The sequence below is a fragment of the Hemiscyllium ocellatum genome, chromosome 3 (genome assembly GCF_020745735.1).
Source record: "Hemiscyllium ocellatum isolate sHemOce1 chromosome 3, sHemOce1.pat.X.cur, whole genome shotgun sequence".
NCBI classification, from domain to species: Eukaryota; Metazoa; Chordata; class Chondrichthyes; order Orectolobiformes; family Hemiscylliidae; genus Hemiscyllium; species Hemiscyllium ocellatum.
Window position 1 is genome coordinate 19,459,196 of NC_083403.1, and position 19,544 is coordinate 19,478,739.

Consider the following 19,544-nt stretch of genomic DNA (forward strand, 5'->3'; position numbering starts at 1 on the left):
ATCCACTCAGACCCATTTCCCCCTGACTAATGCACCTAACACAATGGGCAATTTAGCATGGCTGATTCACCTGACCTGCACATCTTTGGACTGTGGGAGGAAACCCTCACAGACATAGGGACAATGTGCAAACTCCACACAGACAGTCACCCAAGGCTGGAATTGAACCTAGGTCCCTGGTGCTGTGAGGCAGCAGTGCTAACCACTGAGCCACCATTCTGCCCCCAATCTATTCTCAGGCAGTCCCTCTAATGTTGTAGTTATTGTCCATCCCCATTTGCCCTGACCTTCTCGAAATGTTTCGGACCTTGCAATAATGCCACACATACCATGTTTGTAATCGCAGTTCACATTTTACTGAATTCAGTGTAGTTTGCAATCTCAGCTGAAGACAGAATGTGAGTGGTTGACATTTCATGTCACTTCCACATAGTTACATTTCACAAATTGACAACAAAACCAGAAAATGCTGAGAAATGGAGTCAACGGAGCAATTCATGAACTGGGCACAGCCAGACATACTGGGGGGCTCCAGCATTTTCTGTGTTTCTTTCAGAGTTCAGCATCCTCAGTGTTTTGTTTCTGGTTTGCCAGGTTGGTCAAAGTTTGGGACTGACAGAAACAATGGATCAATTGCTTCCTGAACATTGGATGAAAAAGAATCTTAGGTTCCCGTCAGGGTTTGACGGGAGAATTTTTGAATGTTTCTGTTGTCTTGCATGGTACTTTCCAGTTTGGAGAAGGGCGATAACTGACGGGAGGGGTGGGTGACTATACCCAAACATGACCCGTCCCCTTCTCCAATGAGAGATGTGCCAGGCTTTATATCATACTGGCATGTAGTAAAGGGAAGCTGACAAGCCACATCAATTGCCTTGGTCATAGATCATAGAATCGAGAGTGTGGTGCTGGAAAAGCACAGCAGGTCAGACAGCATTCGAAGAGTAGGGATAATCGATATCTCGGGCATAAGCCCTTCTTGATGAACACCTTATGCCTAAAACATCAATTCTCCTGCTCCTCGGATGCTGCCTGACCTGCTGTGTGTTTCCAGCACCACACTCCCAACTCTGATCTCCAGCATCTGCAAGCGCTTGCTTTCTCCTCATAAATCATAGCGTCATAGAGTTGTACAGACTCCTGGTCCAACCTGTCCATGTCAATCAGATATCCTAAATTAATCTAGTCCCATTTATCAGCATTTGGCCCATATCCCTCTAAACCCTCACTATTTGTGTACCAATCTGGAAGACTTTTAAATGTTTTAATTGTACCAGCCTCTACTGCTTCCTCCGGCAGTACATCATCCTCTGCCTGAAAAAGTTACCCCTTATGCCCCTTTTAAATCTCACCTTAAACCTATACCCTCTAGTTTTGGACTTCCCCTACCCTGGGAGAAAGACTTGTCTATTTACTCTATCAATGCCCTTCATGATTTTATAAACCTCTACAAGGTCACCCCTCAGCCTCCGACGCTCCAGAGAAAAAGCCCCAGCCTGTTCAGCCTCACCCTATAGCTCAAACCCTCCAAACCCCCTTGAACATAAATTGAAAGTATGCTCTCCCGTTGATCTGGGTTGGACTGGATTTGGAGCAGAATTCCTTCTGCTATCCATAATTGCCCCAGAACTCCTGACAGTTGAACAATCTGTCACAAAGAGCAGGACGGGTCTGGAAAAGTGGCTGGGATGAGGGGGACAGAAATAATGGAAAAAATACAGGAAGATTAAAACAAGATTACACTTTAACAAAACAGAATTAACACCCCATTTTCAATACATAATTGTATGGCTGTGATATACATCGAGAGGAGACCAATCGACTTTCTGAGATGTTTTTCACAAGTTCAACGTTCACTTTCCAACCAGCTCGGAGACAGTTAGACTGATTTCCACCTTTTGAATGAGAACAACGCATGAGCAACATAGAGCACAGTTGCTGCAAATGCAAATATCTGCAAAGTGAAAGGAAATAGTTAGTATTACATATTATCTAACCTAATTATAATTCATGGTCACAAAGCAATAGTGGTCTAACATGAAGATTTTAATGGTATTTTTTCCTGATTTGTTACTCAGAGAAAATAAAGATTGGAATTGCACATTGCAACGATTTAATAAAATAACAGAAATGACTGAGAGAAAGCCCTGATGCTGGTGGCATCTCTTCAGCTGAAGCTGTTACTTGAGACCCCCTTGCCAAACCTTGGTCCATCTTCTTCCAATGTTCTCTTCTTTGCAAATGTACCTCCTCCAGGTATTGGTCCAGTGTTGTGGGGAGACAGGAGCAGAGAGGACAAGTGTCACAAGGAGGATAGAGGTGACGGAGGTGAGAAACATTGGGTCCCGTTTTGGGCCCGGTGTTCCCTGCAATCTTCAGAAGAGGTGTTGGGTATTGTGTTTGAAAGTTTTCAGATTGTATGAAAATTGGTGAAGTAGTAGGTGACAAAATGGTCAGAGGCATGACAGTCTACATTCAATACGGAGACATGTGAAATGCTACTCTTTGCAGGAAGGCATCATAAAAGGCAAGAGTTTGAAAAGTGTAAGTGAACAGGCAGGCAATGGTGCCCACATATATATGGAGGTATAGGCCACAGAGAACCTTGGGCATCTCTCTTCATTAAAAACACAGAGACAATGAATATGTACAGCTTTGGATAATCACTCCACAAGCACAGGGGTAAGGAGAGAAAGCAGACCTCCATGAACGACCACAGCTGGTATGAGCAGTGAGCTCTAACTTTATTCTGCTCCTCTAGTCAACTGAGCCAACCAACCACCCCAGTGTCCACATATGTGCAAATCTTTACGATATTAGTTTAACAAGACATATTCTTCACTTGAGTTTATAGATCAATGCCTAGAGTATAAAATTGAAGAGATCATACCAGAAATGTGGTTAGAGCTCATTTGGAATATTGTGAACAATTCTGGGCACTAACTGTCTGGAAAGATATCCAGATGCTGGAAAGAATATAGAGACGATTTACCAGGATGCTACCAGGCATCAGCTCCCTTGGATATGAGCAAATATTGAAAAAATTAGAACTTGGAACAAAGGTGACATAATTGATTTCAAATTGTAAAAGATTTTGTGAGCATATACGGGAAAAGAAATATTCCCTCTAACATGTGAGTTAGTAACTAGAGATGGTAGATACAATATTATTGTGAGTATATAGCTCACAGAATCCCTATAGTGTAGAAGTAGGTCATTCAGCCCATTGAGTCTACACTGATCCTCCAAACAGCACCCACCCAGACCCACCCCATCCTTGTAACCCTGCATTTCCCATGGCTAATGCACCTAGCCTGCACATTGCTGAATCCTATGGGGTAACTTAGCATGGCCAATCCACCTAAACTGCACATCTTTGGATTGTGAGAGGAAATCCACGCAGACATGAGGAGAATGTGATAGTCGTGTGAGGGTGGAATCAAACCCTGGGTCTCTGGCGCTGTGTGTTAACAGTGCTAACCACTGGGAGCAAGTGAGGTCTGCAGATGCTGGAGACCAGAGTCGAGAGTGTGGTGCTGGAAAAGCACAGCAGGTCAGGCAGCATCCGAGGAGCAGGAGAATCAATGTTTTGGGCCAGAGCCCTTCATCAGGAATAAGACTGGGAGCCTTATCGTTGGAGAGATAAATGGGAGGGGGGTGGGCGTGGGGAGAAGGTAGCTAAGAGTACAATAGGTGGATGGAGGGGGGGATGAAGGTGATAGGTCGGAGAGGAGGGTGAGTGGATGGACGGGAAGGTAGATTTACAAGTGGGATAAGTCATGAGGATGGTGCTGAGCTAGAAAGTTGGAACTGGGGTAAAAGGGAAATGAGGTGGTGAAGTCCACATTGATGTCCTGGGGTTGAGGGACCCGAGGCAGAAAATAGGACGTTCTTCCTCCAGGCGTCAGGTGGTGAGGGAGTGGTGATGGAGGAGGCCCAGGACTTGCAAGTCCTCGGCAGAGTGAGAGGGGGGGTTGAAATGTTCAGCACGGGGCAGTGGGGTTGATTGGTGTGGGTGTCCCGGAGATATTCTCTGAAACGCTCTGCGAGAAGGCATACAGTCTCCCCAGTGTAGAGGAGACCACATCAGGAGCAACGGATACAATAAATGACATGTGTGGAAGAGCAGGTGAAACTTTGATGGATGTGGAAGGCTCCTTTGGGGCGTTGGATGGAGTTGAGGGAGGAGGTGTGGGTGCAGGTTTTGCAATTCCTGGGGTGGCAGGGGAAGGTGCCAGGAGGGCAGGGTGGGTTGTTGGGGAGCATTGACCTGACCAGGTAGTCACGGAGGGAACGGTCTTTGTGGAAAGTGGATGGGGTAGGGAGGGAAATATATCCCTGGTGGTGGGGTCCGTTTGCAGGTGGCGGAAATGTCGGTTGATGATGCGATTTATGTGGAGTTTGGTGGGGAAGAAGGTGAGGACGGGGGGGGGGGGTTCTGTCTTTGTTGCGTTTGGAGGGATGGGGTTTGAGGGCGGAGGTGTGGGACACGGATGAGATGTGTTGGAGGGCATCTCCAACCACATTGTAGGGGAAATTTCACTCTTTAAAGAAGCTGGCCATCAGGTGTGTTCTGTGGTGGAACTGGTGCTCCTGGGAGCAGATACGGCGGAGGCAGAGGAATTTTTTTTTGCAGGAGATAGGGTGGGAGGAGGTATAATCCGGGTAGCTGTGGGAATCGGTGGGTTTGTAAAAAATGTCAGTGTTGAGTTGGTCCTTGTGAATCAAGATAGAGAGGTCTAGGAAGGGGAGGAAGGTGTTAGAGATGGCCCAGGTGAATTTAAAGTTAGGGTGGAATGTATTGGTGAAATTGATGAACTGTTCAACCTCCTCATGGGAGCATGAGGTGGCACCGATGTAGTCATCAATATAGCGGAGGAAGAGATGGGGAGTGGTGCCGGTGTAACTACGGAAGATGGACTGTTCTACGTAACCGACAAAGAGACAGGCATAGCTGGGGCCCATGCGGGTGCCCATGGCTACCCCTTTCATTTGGAGGAAGTGGGAGGATTCGAAGGAGAAATTGTAAGGGTGAGCACCAGTTCAGCCAAATGAATAAGAGTGTCAGTGGAAGGGTACTGTTGTGGATGTTGGGAGAGGACGAAATGGAGGGCTTGGAGGCCCTGGTCATGGTAGATGGAGGTGTAGAGGGACTGGATATCCATGGTGAAGATGAGGCATTGGGGACTGGGGAAACGGAAGTCTTGGAGGAGGTGGAGGGCGTGGGTGGTGTCCTGAACATGTGTGGGGAGGTTTTCGGTGGGGAAGGAGCAGGCTGAGATGATAGGTTGGCCAGGGTAGTCAGGCTTCTGGATCTCGTGTACCCGTGCCACCCTAAGAGGGGAGATGTGGAGATGTTCTTTCACTCAGAGGATGGTTGGCTCTACCTGAAAAAAATGGTGGCTATATATTCCACAAGTAATTTTAAAGTAGAGTTGGACAGGTATCTGAGGTTGAGGGGTTTACAGGGTTACCACTAAAGACCAGAGTTGTGGCACTCATTGAGTCTCTTCTTTCAAAGGCCCAGCGTAGGTACAATGACCTGTGTAACCTTCTTCTGTGGCACAGGTATCTATGATTCTATGAAGGAGCTTCGATTGCTGACAGACTGATACTGAATTAGGAACTCCCTCCCTTAGGGCATCGTCCATCAACCTACAGCACGTGCACTTCACCGGTACAACGCAGCAGGTCACCATCACCTTCACAAGGGGAGCTAGGGACAGGCAATAAAAATGGCTGACCAGCCAGTGATGGCCACATCCCGCAAGTGAGTAAGGAAAACTTTCATCTCACACATCAGGTACACTGAGCAGACTGCATCTTATTTATACCCAACTGACTTCAAGATATTCATCAAAACAATCAATGACTGATCGTGTGACATCTTAAAACGATAACCCAGAAGAATGTCAGCTATTTCATGCTTGTTTATTCCGATTCTGTTAAGCTGTCCCTCTCCCAAGAGCTATTTGCTTCGGAATTTGAAAACAAATCTCTTCCCATAACTGAACTGCACTCAATGACATCTGATACTATTAAGGTGAATCTGTGTTGGTGGCTCTGGCAAAGCTACACATTCACCTTAATAGCACCAGATGTCACTATGAAAGATTACACCTTCCAATTTACTGTGAGCAATCCCAAGTTACAGTTTACGGTTTCATGCCCTACAGGGGGCGCTGGTTCGGCTAAACCTTATCATCCATCTCCAAATACCCATCAACTGAGAGCCCCATTTCAAGAGGCAGTTTAGAGTTAACTACAAGCTATGAGTTTGGAGTGACAAATAGGATAGACCAGATAAGGACAGCAGAGGTGAAAATGTGTTGCTGGTTAAAGCACAGCAGGTTAGGCAGCATCCAAGGAATAGGAAATTCGACGTTTCGGGCATAACCCCTTTTTACCCGAAGAACAGCAGAGGTCCTTCCCTAAAGGACTTTAGAAAGTAAAAGGTGAAACTAATCTTGCTGAAACTCGCTTCTGATTCTGAATTTTATTGGTTGAATAATTCCACAAGCTCACTCTCTCTTTAATTCATTCACAGGATGAGGGTGCCACAGTCTGGGCCAGCATTTCTTTTCCAACCCCAGTTGCTCAGAGGACAGTTTAGAGTCAACCACTGGATAAAAGCAAATTACTGCGGATGCTGGAATCTGAACCCAAAAGAGAAAATGCTGGAAAATCTCAGCAGGTCTGACAGCATCTGTAAGGAGAGGAAAGAGCAGACGTTTCGAGTCTAACTGACCCTTTGTCAAAGCTAAAAAAAGGGAGAAAGCTTAGACAAAGGGTCAGTTAGACTCAAAACGTCAGCTCCTTTCTCTCCTGCTGCCAGACCTGCTGAGATTTTCCAGCATTTTCTCTTTTGGTTTAAGAGTCAACCACGTCACTGTGGGTCTGGAGTCACACTTGGGCCAGACCGAGTAAGGATAGCAGATTTCCCTCCCGAAAGGACATTAGTGTTGGCTTTTTTCTAACAAATCCGCAATGGTTTCATGGTCATCATTAGACTCCTATTTCCAGGAGTGGACAAAACTGAGGACGGCAGATGCTGGAGATCAGAGTCAAGACTAGAGTGGTGCTGGAAAAGCACAGCAGGTCAGGCAGCATCCGAGGAGCAGAAAAAAATTGACATTTCCAGCAAAAGCCCTTCATCAGGAATGAGTCAGGATGCCTCCGAGGTGGAGAGATAAATGGGAGGGGGTGGAGCGGTTGGGAAGGTAGCCAGGAGTACAATAGGCGAATGGGGGTGGGGATGGAGGTGATAGGTCAGAGAGGAGGGTGGAGTGGATAGGTGGGAAGGACGATTAGCCGGTAGGACAGGATGGTGCTGAGCTGGAAGGTTGGAACTGGGGTAAGGTGGTGGGGGAGGGGAAATGAGGAAACTGGTGAAGTCCACATTGATGCCCTGGGGTTGAAGTGTTCCGAGGTGGAAGATGAGGCGTTCTTCCTCCAGGCGTCTGGTGGTGAGGGAGTGGTGGTGAAGGATGCCCAGGACCTCCATGTCCTCGGCAGAGTGGGAGGGGGAGTTGAAATGTTGGGCCAGGGGGCAGTGGGGTTGTTTTGTGCGGGTGTCCTGGAGATGTTCCCTGAAGTGCTTTGTGAGAAGGCATTCAGTCTCCTCAATGTAAAGGAGACCACATCGGGAGCAACGGATACAATAAATGAAGTGTAGAACTTTCATAGATATGGAAGGCTCCTTTGAGGCCTTGGGTGGAGGTGAGGGAGGAGGAGTGGGCACAGGTTTTATGATTCCTGCGGTGGCAGGGAAAGGTGCCAGGCTGGGAGGGTGGGTTGTTGGGGGCATGTGGACCTGACCAGGTAGTCATGAAGGGAATGGTCTTTGCAGAAGGTGGATAGGGGTGGGAAAGGAAATATATCCCTGGTGGTGGGGCCCATTTGTAGGTGGTGGAAATGTCGGCAGATGATGTGGTTTATGCGGAGGTTGGTGGGGACCAGGGGTTTCTGTCCTTGTTATGGTTGGAGGGGTGGGGTTTGAGGGTGGAGGTGCAGAACGTGAATGAGATGCGTTGGAGGGCATTTTCAACCACGTGGGAGGGGAAATTAAGGTCTGTAAAGAAGGAGGCCATCTGGTGTGTTCTGTGGTGGAACTGGTCTTCCTGGGAGCAGATATAGCAAAGGCAGAGTAATTGGGAATACGGGATAGCTTTTTGCAGGAGGTAGGTTGGGAAGTCTGTGGGAGTTGGTGGATTTGGAAAAAATGTCAGTATTGAGTCAGTTGTCATTAATGGAGATGGAGAGGTCCAGGAAGGGGAGGCAGGTGTCTGAGATGGTCCAGGTGAATTTAAGGTCAGGGTGGAATGTGTTGGTGAAGTTGATGAATTGCTCAACCTCCTCGCGGGAGCATGAGGTGGCAACAATGCAGTCATCAATGTAGCGGAGGAAGAGCTGGGGAGTGGTGCCGGTGTAATTACGGAAGATCAACTGTTCTATGTAGCCAACCAAGAGACAGGCATAGCTGAGGCCTGTATGGGTGTCCTCCTATTTCCAGATTGTTATGGAATGCAAATTTCACCATCTGCCATGGCGGGATTCGAACCTACTCTCACATTTTACTGCACTATCGGAAGCTAAATTAGACTCCATCTTTGTAAATGCTTTTAGATTGTCGTGTCAGCCCTGAAGGAATGGGATTATATCAACCATATTCTGATTCCCGATGAGGGGCTTATGCCCGAAACGTTGATTTTCCTGCTCCTTGGATGCTGTCTGACCTGCTGTGCTTTTCCAGCACCACACTCTTGACTCTGATCTCCAGCATCTGCAGTCCTCACTTTCTCCTTGGATCAGCCATATGTTTGAGGTGTGTTGTTTTTGTAACATGAGGGCATCTTGTACCTCTCTGCCAGTTTTACCTCATGAGAAACATTTTCACCTGAGCCATGAGACTTTAACTTCATACACAACTCCTGAATGTGAGCAAAGCATTCAGGCTGTTCCTCCACTGCAGTGTTGAGGGAATGCTGGATTATTAGAGACGCTGTTGGTGATGTGAGTTCCTAACTTCCTGATATGAAGATCCCATCACTTTTTTTTTTGGTTAGGTAGCTGACTATCTGACTTACATAGATTGCCATCAGCATGATTCATCATCAAACCGAAGGACGGAGAAAACTGCACAAGTGGAGGTTGTGGTTGGTCAGCGTGTGGTCTCTCCCCAAAGTCACCAACTCAAATTGTCTGAGCTCAGAGATTGTGGGCACGGATTAACAAAACCCAGCACACGCTGGTTGCCATTCCCATCTTGTTTGTTAAACATCCCACTGCCACTCCAGTGAACTGATGCCAGGATAAATGGATTCAAGGAGGAGGAATGCCAATCCCCAGTGACAGGTCTAAGCATCCAGTTGTCATCAATAAGCTAGGAAGGCTGGTCAATCAATCACAGGGTCCACCTGGTTCAAGGATCTGACAGTAAGGCCATATGGCCGTAAGAAATAGGAGCAAGAGTAGGCCATTCGGCCCCCTGAGCCTGCACCAACATTCAATAGGATCATGGTTGATCCAACACTCTTCATGTTCTGGATCAGTGGTGCTGGAAGAGCACAGCAGTTCAGGCAGCATCCGAGGAGCAGTAAAATGGTGAAGGGCTTTTGCCCGAAACATCAATTTTACTGCTCCTCGAATGCTGCCTGAACTGCTGTGCTCTTCCAGCACCACTGATCCAGAATCTGGTTTCCAGCATCTGCAGTCATTGTTTTTACCCAGCACTCTTCATGTCCAGGCTGATCTCGGATCCCCTTACATATTGGACAATGAATAGACATCTCAGCATGACTGTACTGCTAGTGTTATCCTTAATTACAAGATGGATATATACTTATCTGGTTCAAATGGTAGTTTCACCAACTGGAGATATGGAGGTTCAGTAGAGGCTGTGTGCTTCTCTCCAATTCAATGTGTCAGACACAAATCATTGGATAGAGGAGCCCTCACATACAACTGACATATATTGTTTTTTTAATCCCCTATCATACAGGTTTCTACCTTCTGCAAGCTGAAATGAGCTGCAAAGTGCCAGTAACTTTGGACACTGGATATCTGAGCGTACAGCTCTATCTTACCCATCACTGACTGTTCTGTGAGAAGATTCGGGAAAGGGAGTTGCCCGTAATGGGACTACCTTAACCCTCATCCTCAAACAACCCCCTTCTTATCCTCAAACTATAATGCAGGTTGGTGTTGGCTAAACACACCCCACTTCTGCAGTTCTCTAGTAAAAATGTCACAAGTACAATTACAATATTTAAAAGCTGTCTGCGGGGTTGCATGAATAGGAAGGGTTTAGAGGGATATGGGACAAATGTTGGTGAATGAGACTCAAGCAGTTTCCGATATCTGGTCAGCCTGGACTCATTGGACTGAAGGGTGTTTCTGTGTTGTTTAACTCTGTGAATCCTTCTATGACCAAGACCGTTACAATCAGTAGTAATCCCTCTGCTACTTATCAGATCAGGCTGTGTGCAAAATAGATTAAACGTTTTACATATACACTGGCAGTAAATGTCTTTTAAAGCCATTCACATGGTGTTAAATCTGGCTGTATTTGTGTTTGTTTCTTTCCCAGGCTGTATTTAAAATTCAGACTGGACCCAAATTCTGCTACTTGACATGTCTGGATAAGAGTGTTACCCTTTAGCTCCTGCTCAGTACTGGCCACACCCGCCATGTCCTATCAGATTCCAATTCCTCCCTCTGCTCCGGCTTTCCTGTTATTGGTTTGCCACACTTCTGGGACATTTCTGAGGATCTTAATCAGGTGCTTCATAAATGTAGGTTCTCTTTATGTGGGATTAATCTTTAAACTGGAACTATTTTTATGATGTGTGTACAGCAGTGTTAAAAGCTCCACCAGCCACTTTCTCTCGGTGCATGAGCCTGTTAAATACTCTCATGTGATTATCTTATAAGTTAATAAATGGCTACGCCATGGCAGAAAACAAGTTGTAGTGATATGTGCCTAGCTGTGCTGCTGCTGACCTCTGCTTTGTACCCACGCCCCAGGCCAGTCGGAATGCCTATCAAACAATATTAAGGAACTGCTGGGGGTTGTGGCAGTTCACTGGGTGGGAAGGCAGGTGTGTGAAAGGAATGACACCTTCCCCTCCTCCACTCTCTTCTCACAGGCAGACAAGGGGAGCATAGCCTTCTTGATGGAGATCGATTTCATTCCCATTCGCTCACGGGACTTGAGCAGCGCTGGCTGGGCCAGCATTTATTGCCCATCCTTAGTTGCCCTTGGGACCATAAGACCATAAGACATAGAAGCAGAAATTAGGCCATTCAGCCCATCGAGTCTACTCCACCATTCAATCATAGTTGATAGGTTTCTCAACTCCATTCTCCCACTTTCTCCCCATAATCCTTGATCCATTTGACAGTCAAGAACCTATCTATCTGTAACTTAAATAGACTCAATGACCTGGCCTCCACAGCCTTCTTTGGCAGTGAATTCCACAGACTCACTACTCTCTAGTTGAAGAAGTTTCTCCTTATCTTTGTTCTAAAAGGCCTTCCATTTACTCTAAGGTTGTGACCTCTGGTCCTAGTCTCGCTGACCAATGGAAACATCTTCCCAACTTCTACTCTGAGGCAGTGGTGTTGAGTTACCTTCTTGAGTCACTGCAATCCATTTAATGAACATACACAATGCTGTTAGGGAGGGAATTCCAGGATTTTGACCCAATAACACTGAAGGAACTGTAATATCTTTCCAAGTCAAAATGGTAAATGGCTTGGAGGGAAACTGGTGGTGTTCCCATGTATCTCTGTCCTTCTGGGTGGTGTGGTAAATCTGGGTGGTGTGGTCATACATCTGGAAAGTGCTGTCTGAGGAAGCTTATTGAATTTTTGCAGTGTGTCTTGTAACTGGTATACTGGAAAAGCGCAGCAGGTCAGGCAGCATCCAAGGAACAGGAGATTCGACGTTTTGGGCATAAGCCCTTCTTCAGGAATCCCGAAACGGCTTATGCCCGAAACGTCGAATCTCCTGTTCCTTGGATACTGCCTGACCTGCTGCGCTTTTCCAGCAACACATTTTCAGCTCTGATCTCCAGCATCTGCAGACCTCACTTTCTCCTTGTAACTGGTATACTCTGCTGTTACCGAATGTAGGTAGTGGAGGGAGTGGATATTTGTGGATGTAGTGCCGATCAAGTGGGCTGCATTGTCCTGGATGTTGTCAGGCTTCTCGAGTGTTACTAAAGCTGCACTTATCCAGATAAATGGGGAGTATTCCACAACACTCCTGACTTGTGCCTTGAAGCGGGTGGACAGGCTTTGGGGAGTCAGGAGGTGAGTTACACATTGCAGAATTCTAAACACTTTGATCAATGCACTACTGGTAAGGTGAATCCAGTTGAGTTTCTGTTCAATGATAACCCCCAGAATTTTCCTGTAATGAGCACAAGCCCACAGCACACGGGCAAGCTGCTAGGAACATCCGGGTGGAGTATCTGTGGGCCGGGAAGATGATCATGTTCAAACACCTTCTGCCTGCGGGAAGGTTCCGCTATTGGCAGGGATTCTGTACATAGAATGATTCTCAGACCCTGCCCTGCACACTGAACCCGCCCCACTCAGTCCCTGTCACCAGGGTCTGCCCTCCACACCAAACCCACAAGCCACACACCATCCTGACTTAAAGACAGAGAGTCATAGAGATGTACAGCATGGAAACAGACCCTTCAGTCCAACCTGTCCATGCCGACCAGATATCCCAACCCAATCTAGTCCCACCTGCCAGCACCCGGCCCATATCCCTCCAAACCCTTCCTATTCATATACCCATCCAAATGCCTCTTAAATGTTACAATTGTACCAGCCTCCACCACGGCCTCTGACAGCTCATTCCATACACCTACCACCCTCTACGTGAAAAAGTTGCCCCTTAGGTCTCTTTTATATATTTCCCCTCTCATCCTAAACCTACGTCCTCTACGTCTGGACTCCCCCACCCCATTTCCCTCATGATTTTGTAAACCTCTATAAGGTCACCCCTCAGCCTCCAATGTTCCAGGGAAAACAGCCCCATCCTATTCAGTCTCTCCCTGTAGCTCAAATCCTCCAACCCTTGCAAATCCTTGTAAATCTTTTCTGAACCCTTATAGGTTTTCCAACATCCTTCCAACTGGAAAGAGACCAGAATTGTATTCCAAAAGTGGCCTAACCAATGTCCTGTAAAACTGCAACATGACTTCCCAACTCCTGTACTCAATACTCTGACCAATAAAGGAAAGCATACCAAACGCCTTCTTCACTATCCTATCTACCTGTGACTCCACTTTTAAGGAGCTATGAACCTGCACTCCAAGGTCTCTTTGTTCAGCAACACTCCCTAGGACCTTACCATTAAGTGTATAAGTCCTGCTAAGATTTGCTTTCCCAAAATGCAGCACCTCGCATTTATTGAAATTAAACTCCATCTGCCACTTCTCAGCCCATTGGCCCATCTGGTCCAGATCCCATTGTAATCTTCTTCGCTGTCCACTACACCTCCAATTTTGGTGTCATCTGCAAACTTACTAACTGTACCTCTTATGCTTACATCCAAATCATTTATGTAAATGACAAAAGTAGAGGACCCAGCACCGATCCTTGTGGCACTCCACTGGTCACAGGCCCCCAGTCTGAAAAACAACCCTCCACCACCACCCTCTGTCTTTTTCCTTTGAGCCAGTACTGTATCCAAATGGCGCCTTCTCCCCGTATTCCATGAGATCTAACCTTGCTAACCAGTCTCCCATGGGGAACCTTGTCAAATGCCTTACTGAGGTCCATATAGATCAGGTCCACCACTCTGCCCTCAGCAATCCTCTTTGTACTTCTTCAAAAGACTCAATCAAGTTTGTGAGACATGATTATCCACACACAAAGCCATGTTGGCTATCCCTAATCAGTCCTAGCTTTCCAAATAATGTACCTCCTCTCCCTTGTTATTCCCTCCAACAACTTGCCCACCACTGATAACAGGCTCACTGGTCTATAGTTCCCTGGCTTGTCCTTACCACCCTTCTTAAACAGTGGCACAATGTTAGTTGAAGGTTCCTTATAGAGTTCATGTGGTCTCAGATCGTCTTGCAAAATTTAAAGAGGGAGAATCTCCAATTGGCCCAAATGTAAAATAAGCACAGGTCCCCTCACTCATTGTTTGTGGTTATGCCACAGCTTTGTAGGTATTGGAGTGCTGGGGCAGGAGTAACAGAGAGGGTCTTGGGAACCAAAGTTAAGATAGACCTGATCTCTCTTCTCTTGGGCTTGCCGAACTTACCTTCCTTCGATGTATACGGGAGAAAGCTTTTCAACACCCTCACTTTCTGTGCGAGGAAGAACATTCTGATGTGCTGGGTATCTGAGAGCCCCTCGGGTCTGTCAGGGTGGAGTATGTTAATTATGGAACACATCCCTTTGGATTTTCTCACAAATATGAATTTGACAATTTTTGAATTGCCTGGAAGCAGATTTGTCTGCCATTTTAATTCGGGCCTTCGTTTGGCCATGATGGTTCGGTTTAGTGAACCTGATACCCTGACAGGAAAAATTTTGAATAATGTGCGTAATAATTAATCCTCTCGATAGCTGGGAGCTTCAGTTTTGTTGCGCTGAGCAGCGTTATTCATTTATTTATTGATCTCTAGTGAATATAGTTTTGATTTGTTCTGTAAAGGCAGGTAGCAGTTACTTTATTGTTATTGTTGTGATAATTTTATATTCTTATACTTTTGCAATTTTATAATTTTTTTAAAGAAAGATTTCTCAATAAAAATATTTTAAAAAAGAGAAGGTATGACACAGCCACGTTCTCAAGGGCAACTAGGGACAGGCAATAAATGCTGGCCCAGCCCAGTGACACCCATTATCCTCAAACGAATAAAAAAGTGTAGATTTCTAACTGTTGAGAAAAGGTCTGTGTAACAGGAACCGATTGTCTCTTTCTCATTCTCTCTCTCTCTTTCTCTGTCTCTCTCCCCCTCTCCCCCTCAGAAAATATAAAATAAAACTTGTTAATCTACATTTCATTTAGATTTGAGACGTAAGCTAGCGAGAAAGAGGCGGAGCTGACAGGATTGCATCATTTGGACAGCTCCTGTACGTACCGTTGCAGCAACATCAATTTGGTAAACCTTGTTGTTCAGACCTTGCAGACGTACTGTAGAATTAGCCTGTAGGACCGCAGCACTGAAATAAAAGAGAGCTGCCACACCGTGATAGCACGCATCCTGTTGGAAATAAACCAAGAAAAAAACAGCACCTGTTAAAAGTTCATATGCTCATCTAAACCCGACCTCCCCCAGTTTCTGAGCCAAGTGTTTGGTCAAAACCAACATTGAGTCAAAGAACTGTACATCATGGAAACAGATCCTTCGGTCCAACTTGTCCATGCCGATCAGATATCCTAAATTTATCTAGTCCACGTTGGCCCATATCCTTCCAAACCCTTCCTATTCGTGTACCAAAACAGGTACCTTTTAAATGCTGTAATTGTACCAGCCTCCACCACTTCCTCTAGCAGCTCATTCCATTCACGCATGACCCTCTACGTGAAATATTGTCCCATTTAAATCTTTCCCCTCTCACCTTCAACCTATGCCCTCTAGTTTTAGACTCCCCTACTCTGCGAAAAAGACCTTGGCTATTCACCCTATCCGTGTCCCTTATGATTTTATAAACCTCTCAGGTCACCCCTCAGCTTCCAAAACTCAAGAAAATAGCCCCAGCCCATTTAGCCTCTCTCTCCCTACAGCTTAAACTTTCCAACGCTGGCAACATCCTTGTAAATCTTTTCTGTATCTGAAAGCATTGCCATCACACAATCATTGTAGATAGAAAGTGAGTGTCTTTAAAAGCCACCTTAATCAGTTGATTATTCATAAGGTAATGGAAAAGATTTCTCATAATAATCAACAATTGCATTTAACATGTTAAAACATCCCAAGGCAGTTCACAAGGACATTATCAGAATAGATCTGAGGCAGTGGAGGGTAGCGGAGCCACACTTAATGAAGTATCTGAAACAGTAAGTGTGGGAATTAGGGAGGGGAAGAGAGACAGGAAAAAGTATAGCATCCAGACACCAAATGATGAAATTCAGGGAGATCACAACTGGAGGCATATAGAAGAAGTCTTTGAAGGGACTTGAGCAGAAGTGTGAGTATTTTTCAAATAAGGAATGGCAGACAGGGAGTCCATTTCCAAGTTAGGATGGTGTGTTGCTAAGAGAGGAACTCACAGGTCATGGTGTTCCCCATGCAGGAAGATGGGGTATTGGTTTAACAGTTTATCTGAAAGATGGCACATCCAGTAGTGCAGCACTCCCTTTGTCCTTCACTGGATTTTCAGCCTCGATTGTCATACTCAAGTCCTGAAGTGGGTCTTGAATCCAAAACCCTGTGACCAGAGGCATGTAATCTACTAACTGAGTCAGAGCCGCAAACACTTGCAAATAGTAGCTCAGCTAATGGCAGTAGAGTGAGCGGGCACCTCACCAATTCCCTAGCTCCATCCTGATTGGGTCCTTGGGTGGCAATCCACCAAATGGTAGGGGGGTGGAGGGGGGTGGTATGGGCTGCCGGTGGTGCCTGGAAATAGTGCCCGCCGCTTTGGGGATACCATAAGAAAACCAGTGAAGAGTCACTAGTGGACCCCCGGGTGAGTGGTTCCCTCATACAAACCAGTCAACTACAGGTCAGCAGGATGGCACTTTCTACAATGCAGTACTTTTGTTCTTCCAGTTTCTGACTGGAAAATTGTGTTGGGAAAATTGTGCGTAGAGTTTGGGTACTGGGATTCGTCCGTTGCCCCATCCTTGTCACTGAAGCCGCCTGCCCTGCTCTGGCCCCCAAACATTAAACAGCAATCAGAGACTCCAATCCTCAGGCATTGTGCGAATTCTAATCCAAGTAACTGCTTTGAAGAGGGGTAAGAGGTTGGCTCTGGTAATGTCCATGGACAACTGTTGATTAAGCAAAAGTTAAAAGAATTTCACCTGCTAAAGACCAGAGAGGAGGTGGCCAGTGTTTCATAAAAGGGATGTTACCAGACAGAAAGCATATTCAACAGGGTCTGGACCAGATGGGCCAATGGGCTGAGAAGTGGCAGATGGAGTTTAATTCAGATAAATGCAGGGTGCTGCATTTTGGGAAAGCAAATCTTAGCAGGACTTATACACTTAATGGTAAGGTCCTAAGGAGTGTTGCTGAACAAAGAGACCTTGGAGTTCTTAGTCAGGTGGAGGAACAGAGGGATCTTGGGGCCTATGTACATAGATCTTTGAAAGTTGCCACTCAGGTGGATAGAGCTTGCAAGAAGGCCTATGGTGTATTAGCGTTCATTAGCAGAGGGATTGAATTCAAGAGTCGTGAAGTGATGTTGCAGCTGTACAGGACTTTGGTTAGGCCACATTTGGAGTACTGTGTGCAGTTCTGGTCGCCTCACTTTAGGAAAGATGTGGAAGCTTTGGAGAGGGTGCAGAGAAGATTTACCAGGATGTTGCCTGGAATGGAGAATAGGTCGTACGAGGACAGGTTGAGAGTTCTCGGCCTTTTCTCGTTGGAACGGCGAAGGATGAGGGGTGACTTGATAGAGGTTCATAAGATGATCAGAGGAATAGATAGAGTAGACAGTCAGAAACTTTTTCCCCGGGTACAACAGAGTATTACAAGGGGACATAAATTTAAGGTGAAGGGTGGAGGGTATAGGGGAGATGTCAGGGGTGGGTTCTTTACCCAGAGAGTGGTGGGGGCATGGAATGCGCTGCCCGTGAGAGTGGTAGAGTCAGAATCATTGACGACCTTTAAGCGGCAATTGGATAGGTACATGGATGGGTGCTTAATCTAGAATAGATGTTCGGCACAACATCGTGGGCCGAAGGGCCTGTTCTGTGCTGTATTGTTCTATGTTCTATGTTCTATGTTCTAGATTCATAGCTCCTTGAAAGTGGAGTCGCAGGTAGATAGGATAGTGAAGAAGGCGTTTGGTATGCTTTCCTTTATTGGTCAGAATATTGAGTACAGGAGTTGGGAGGTCATGTTGCAGCTGTACAGGACATTGGTTAGGTCACTGTTGGAATATTGCGTGCAATTCTGGTCTCCTTCCTATCAGAAAGATGTTGTGAAACTTGAAAGGGTTCAGAAAAGATTTACAAGGATGTTGCCAGGGTTGGAGGATCTGAGCTACAGGGAGAGGCTGAACAGGCTGAGGCTGTTTTCCCTGGAGAGTCAGAGGGGTGACCTTATAAAAGTTTACAAAATTATGAGGGGCATGGATAGGATAAATAGACAAAGTCTCTTCCCTGGGGTCGAGGAGTCCAGAACTAGAGGGCATAGGTTTAAGATGAGAGGGGAAAGATATAAAAGAGACCTAAGAGGCAACTTTTCCACACAGAGGGTGGTACGTGTATGGAATGAGCTGCCAGGGGATGTGGTGGAGGCTGGTACAATTGCAACATTTAGGAGGCATTTGGATGGGTATATGAATGAATAGGAAGGGTTTGGAGGGATATGGGCTGGGTGCAGGTGGGACTAGTTTGGGTTGGGATATCTGGTCGGCATGGACCAGTTGGACCGAAGGGTCTGTTTCCAGGCTGTACAATCTCTATGACTCTATGACTATAAAGATAGCAAAACCTTACTAGATGGATCAATCCCCCACCAAAGAGATCCACCCACCCCACCAGAGGGATCAACAACCTCCCACCAAATGGATCAATCCCCCCCACCAAATGGATCAAACCCCAACAGAGCAATCAACCCCGCTCCCCCCCCCCAACCAGATCAACCCCCACAACTCAGGTCACATCCCCATCACAAGAATCACACTCACACCAGAGAGATCACAGTCACAGGAAATGAATCACAGGGATCAAAATCCTCACCCATGCTCTGGAGATCCCATTACTGAGCTCAAATAATCACCAAGGGTATTAGAGACCCCGGCACAGGTTAAGAATCCTTTATTTGACTGAATCCTCTCCAATTTCTTGTTTTTTTTTTGGGGCGTTAAACTCCGAATGAGCATTGCAGTTTGCATCATGAAGGTTCTGGGATTCCAGCCTAGGGGCCTTGAAGGGATGGCAATGGATTTTTAAATCCTAATGGTGTTGACCCGGAAGTGATAGTGGCCCCTTGTACTTCCTGTCCCTCTCCTTCCAGGTAGGGGGCTGCCTCAGACTGACCCAATAACTTCAAGGTCAATCTTTGTACTTGCTTTTGTGGCTTCTCTAAAGTGGGGGTGGCAGCACAGTTGTTAGGTGAGTGGACCCACAAACCAGATTTGCACTACAGAGGCATGAGTTCAAATCCCGTCAGGATAGATGAGGAAAAATTAAACACTGATCTGGAATAAATATCAATAATGATCATGGCATTGCAGTAAACACCTATCTGTTTCATATATGCAGGGAAGGAGATCTATTGTCCTCCATGGGACTCCAGACCCACAGCAATGCGGCTGTGTCTACTGCCCTTGGAAAATCCAGGCAGGACAATCGAGATGGTCAATAAATAGTGGCCATGCAATGATGCTCA

At 46.2% G+C, this 19,544-nt stretch overlaps 1 protein-coding gene across 1 annotated transcript in view; it reads right to left on the reverse strand.

Moving 5' to 3' along the window:
• Positions 1-333: 333 nt before the first annotated feature.
• Positions 334-19,544, reverse strand: part of LOC132830889 (myelin and lymphocyte protein-like) — a 29,879-nt gene continuing 10,668 nt past the window's right edge. Inside the window, exons 3-4 of the mRNA XM_060848815.1 lie at positions 15,117-15,239; positions 334-1,954 (exon numbers count right to left, since the gene is read on the reverse strand). Coding sequence (XP_060704798.1) covers positions 1,880-1,954; positions 15,117-15,239 — 198 coding nt within the window. The 3' untranslated portion in view covers positions 334-1,879. The remainder of the gene's footprint in view (positions 1,955-15,116; positions 15,240-19,544) is intronic.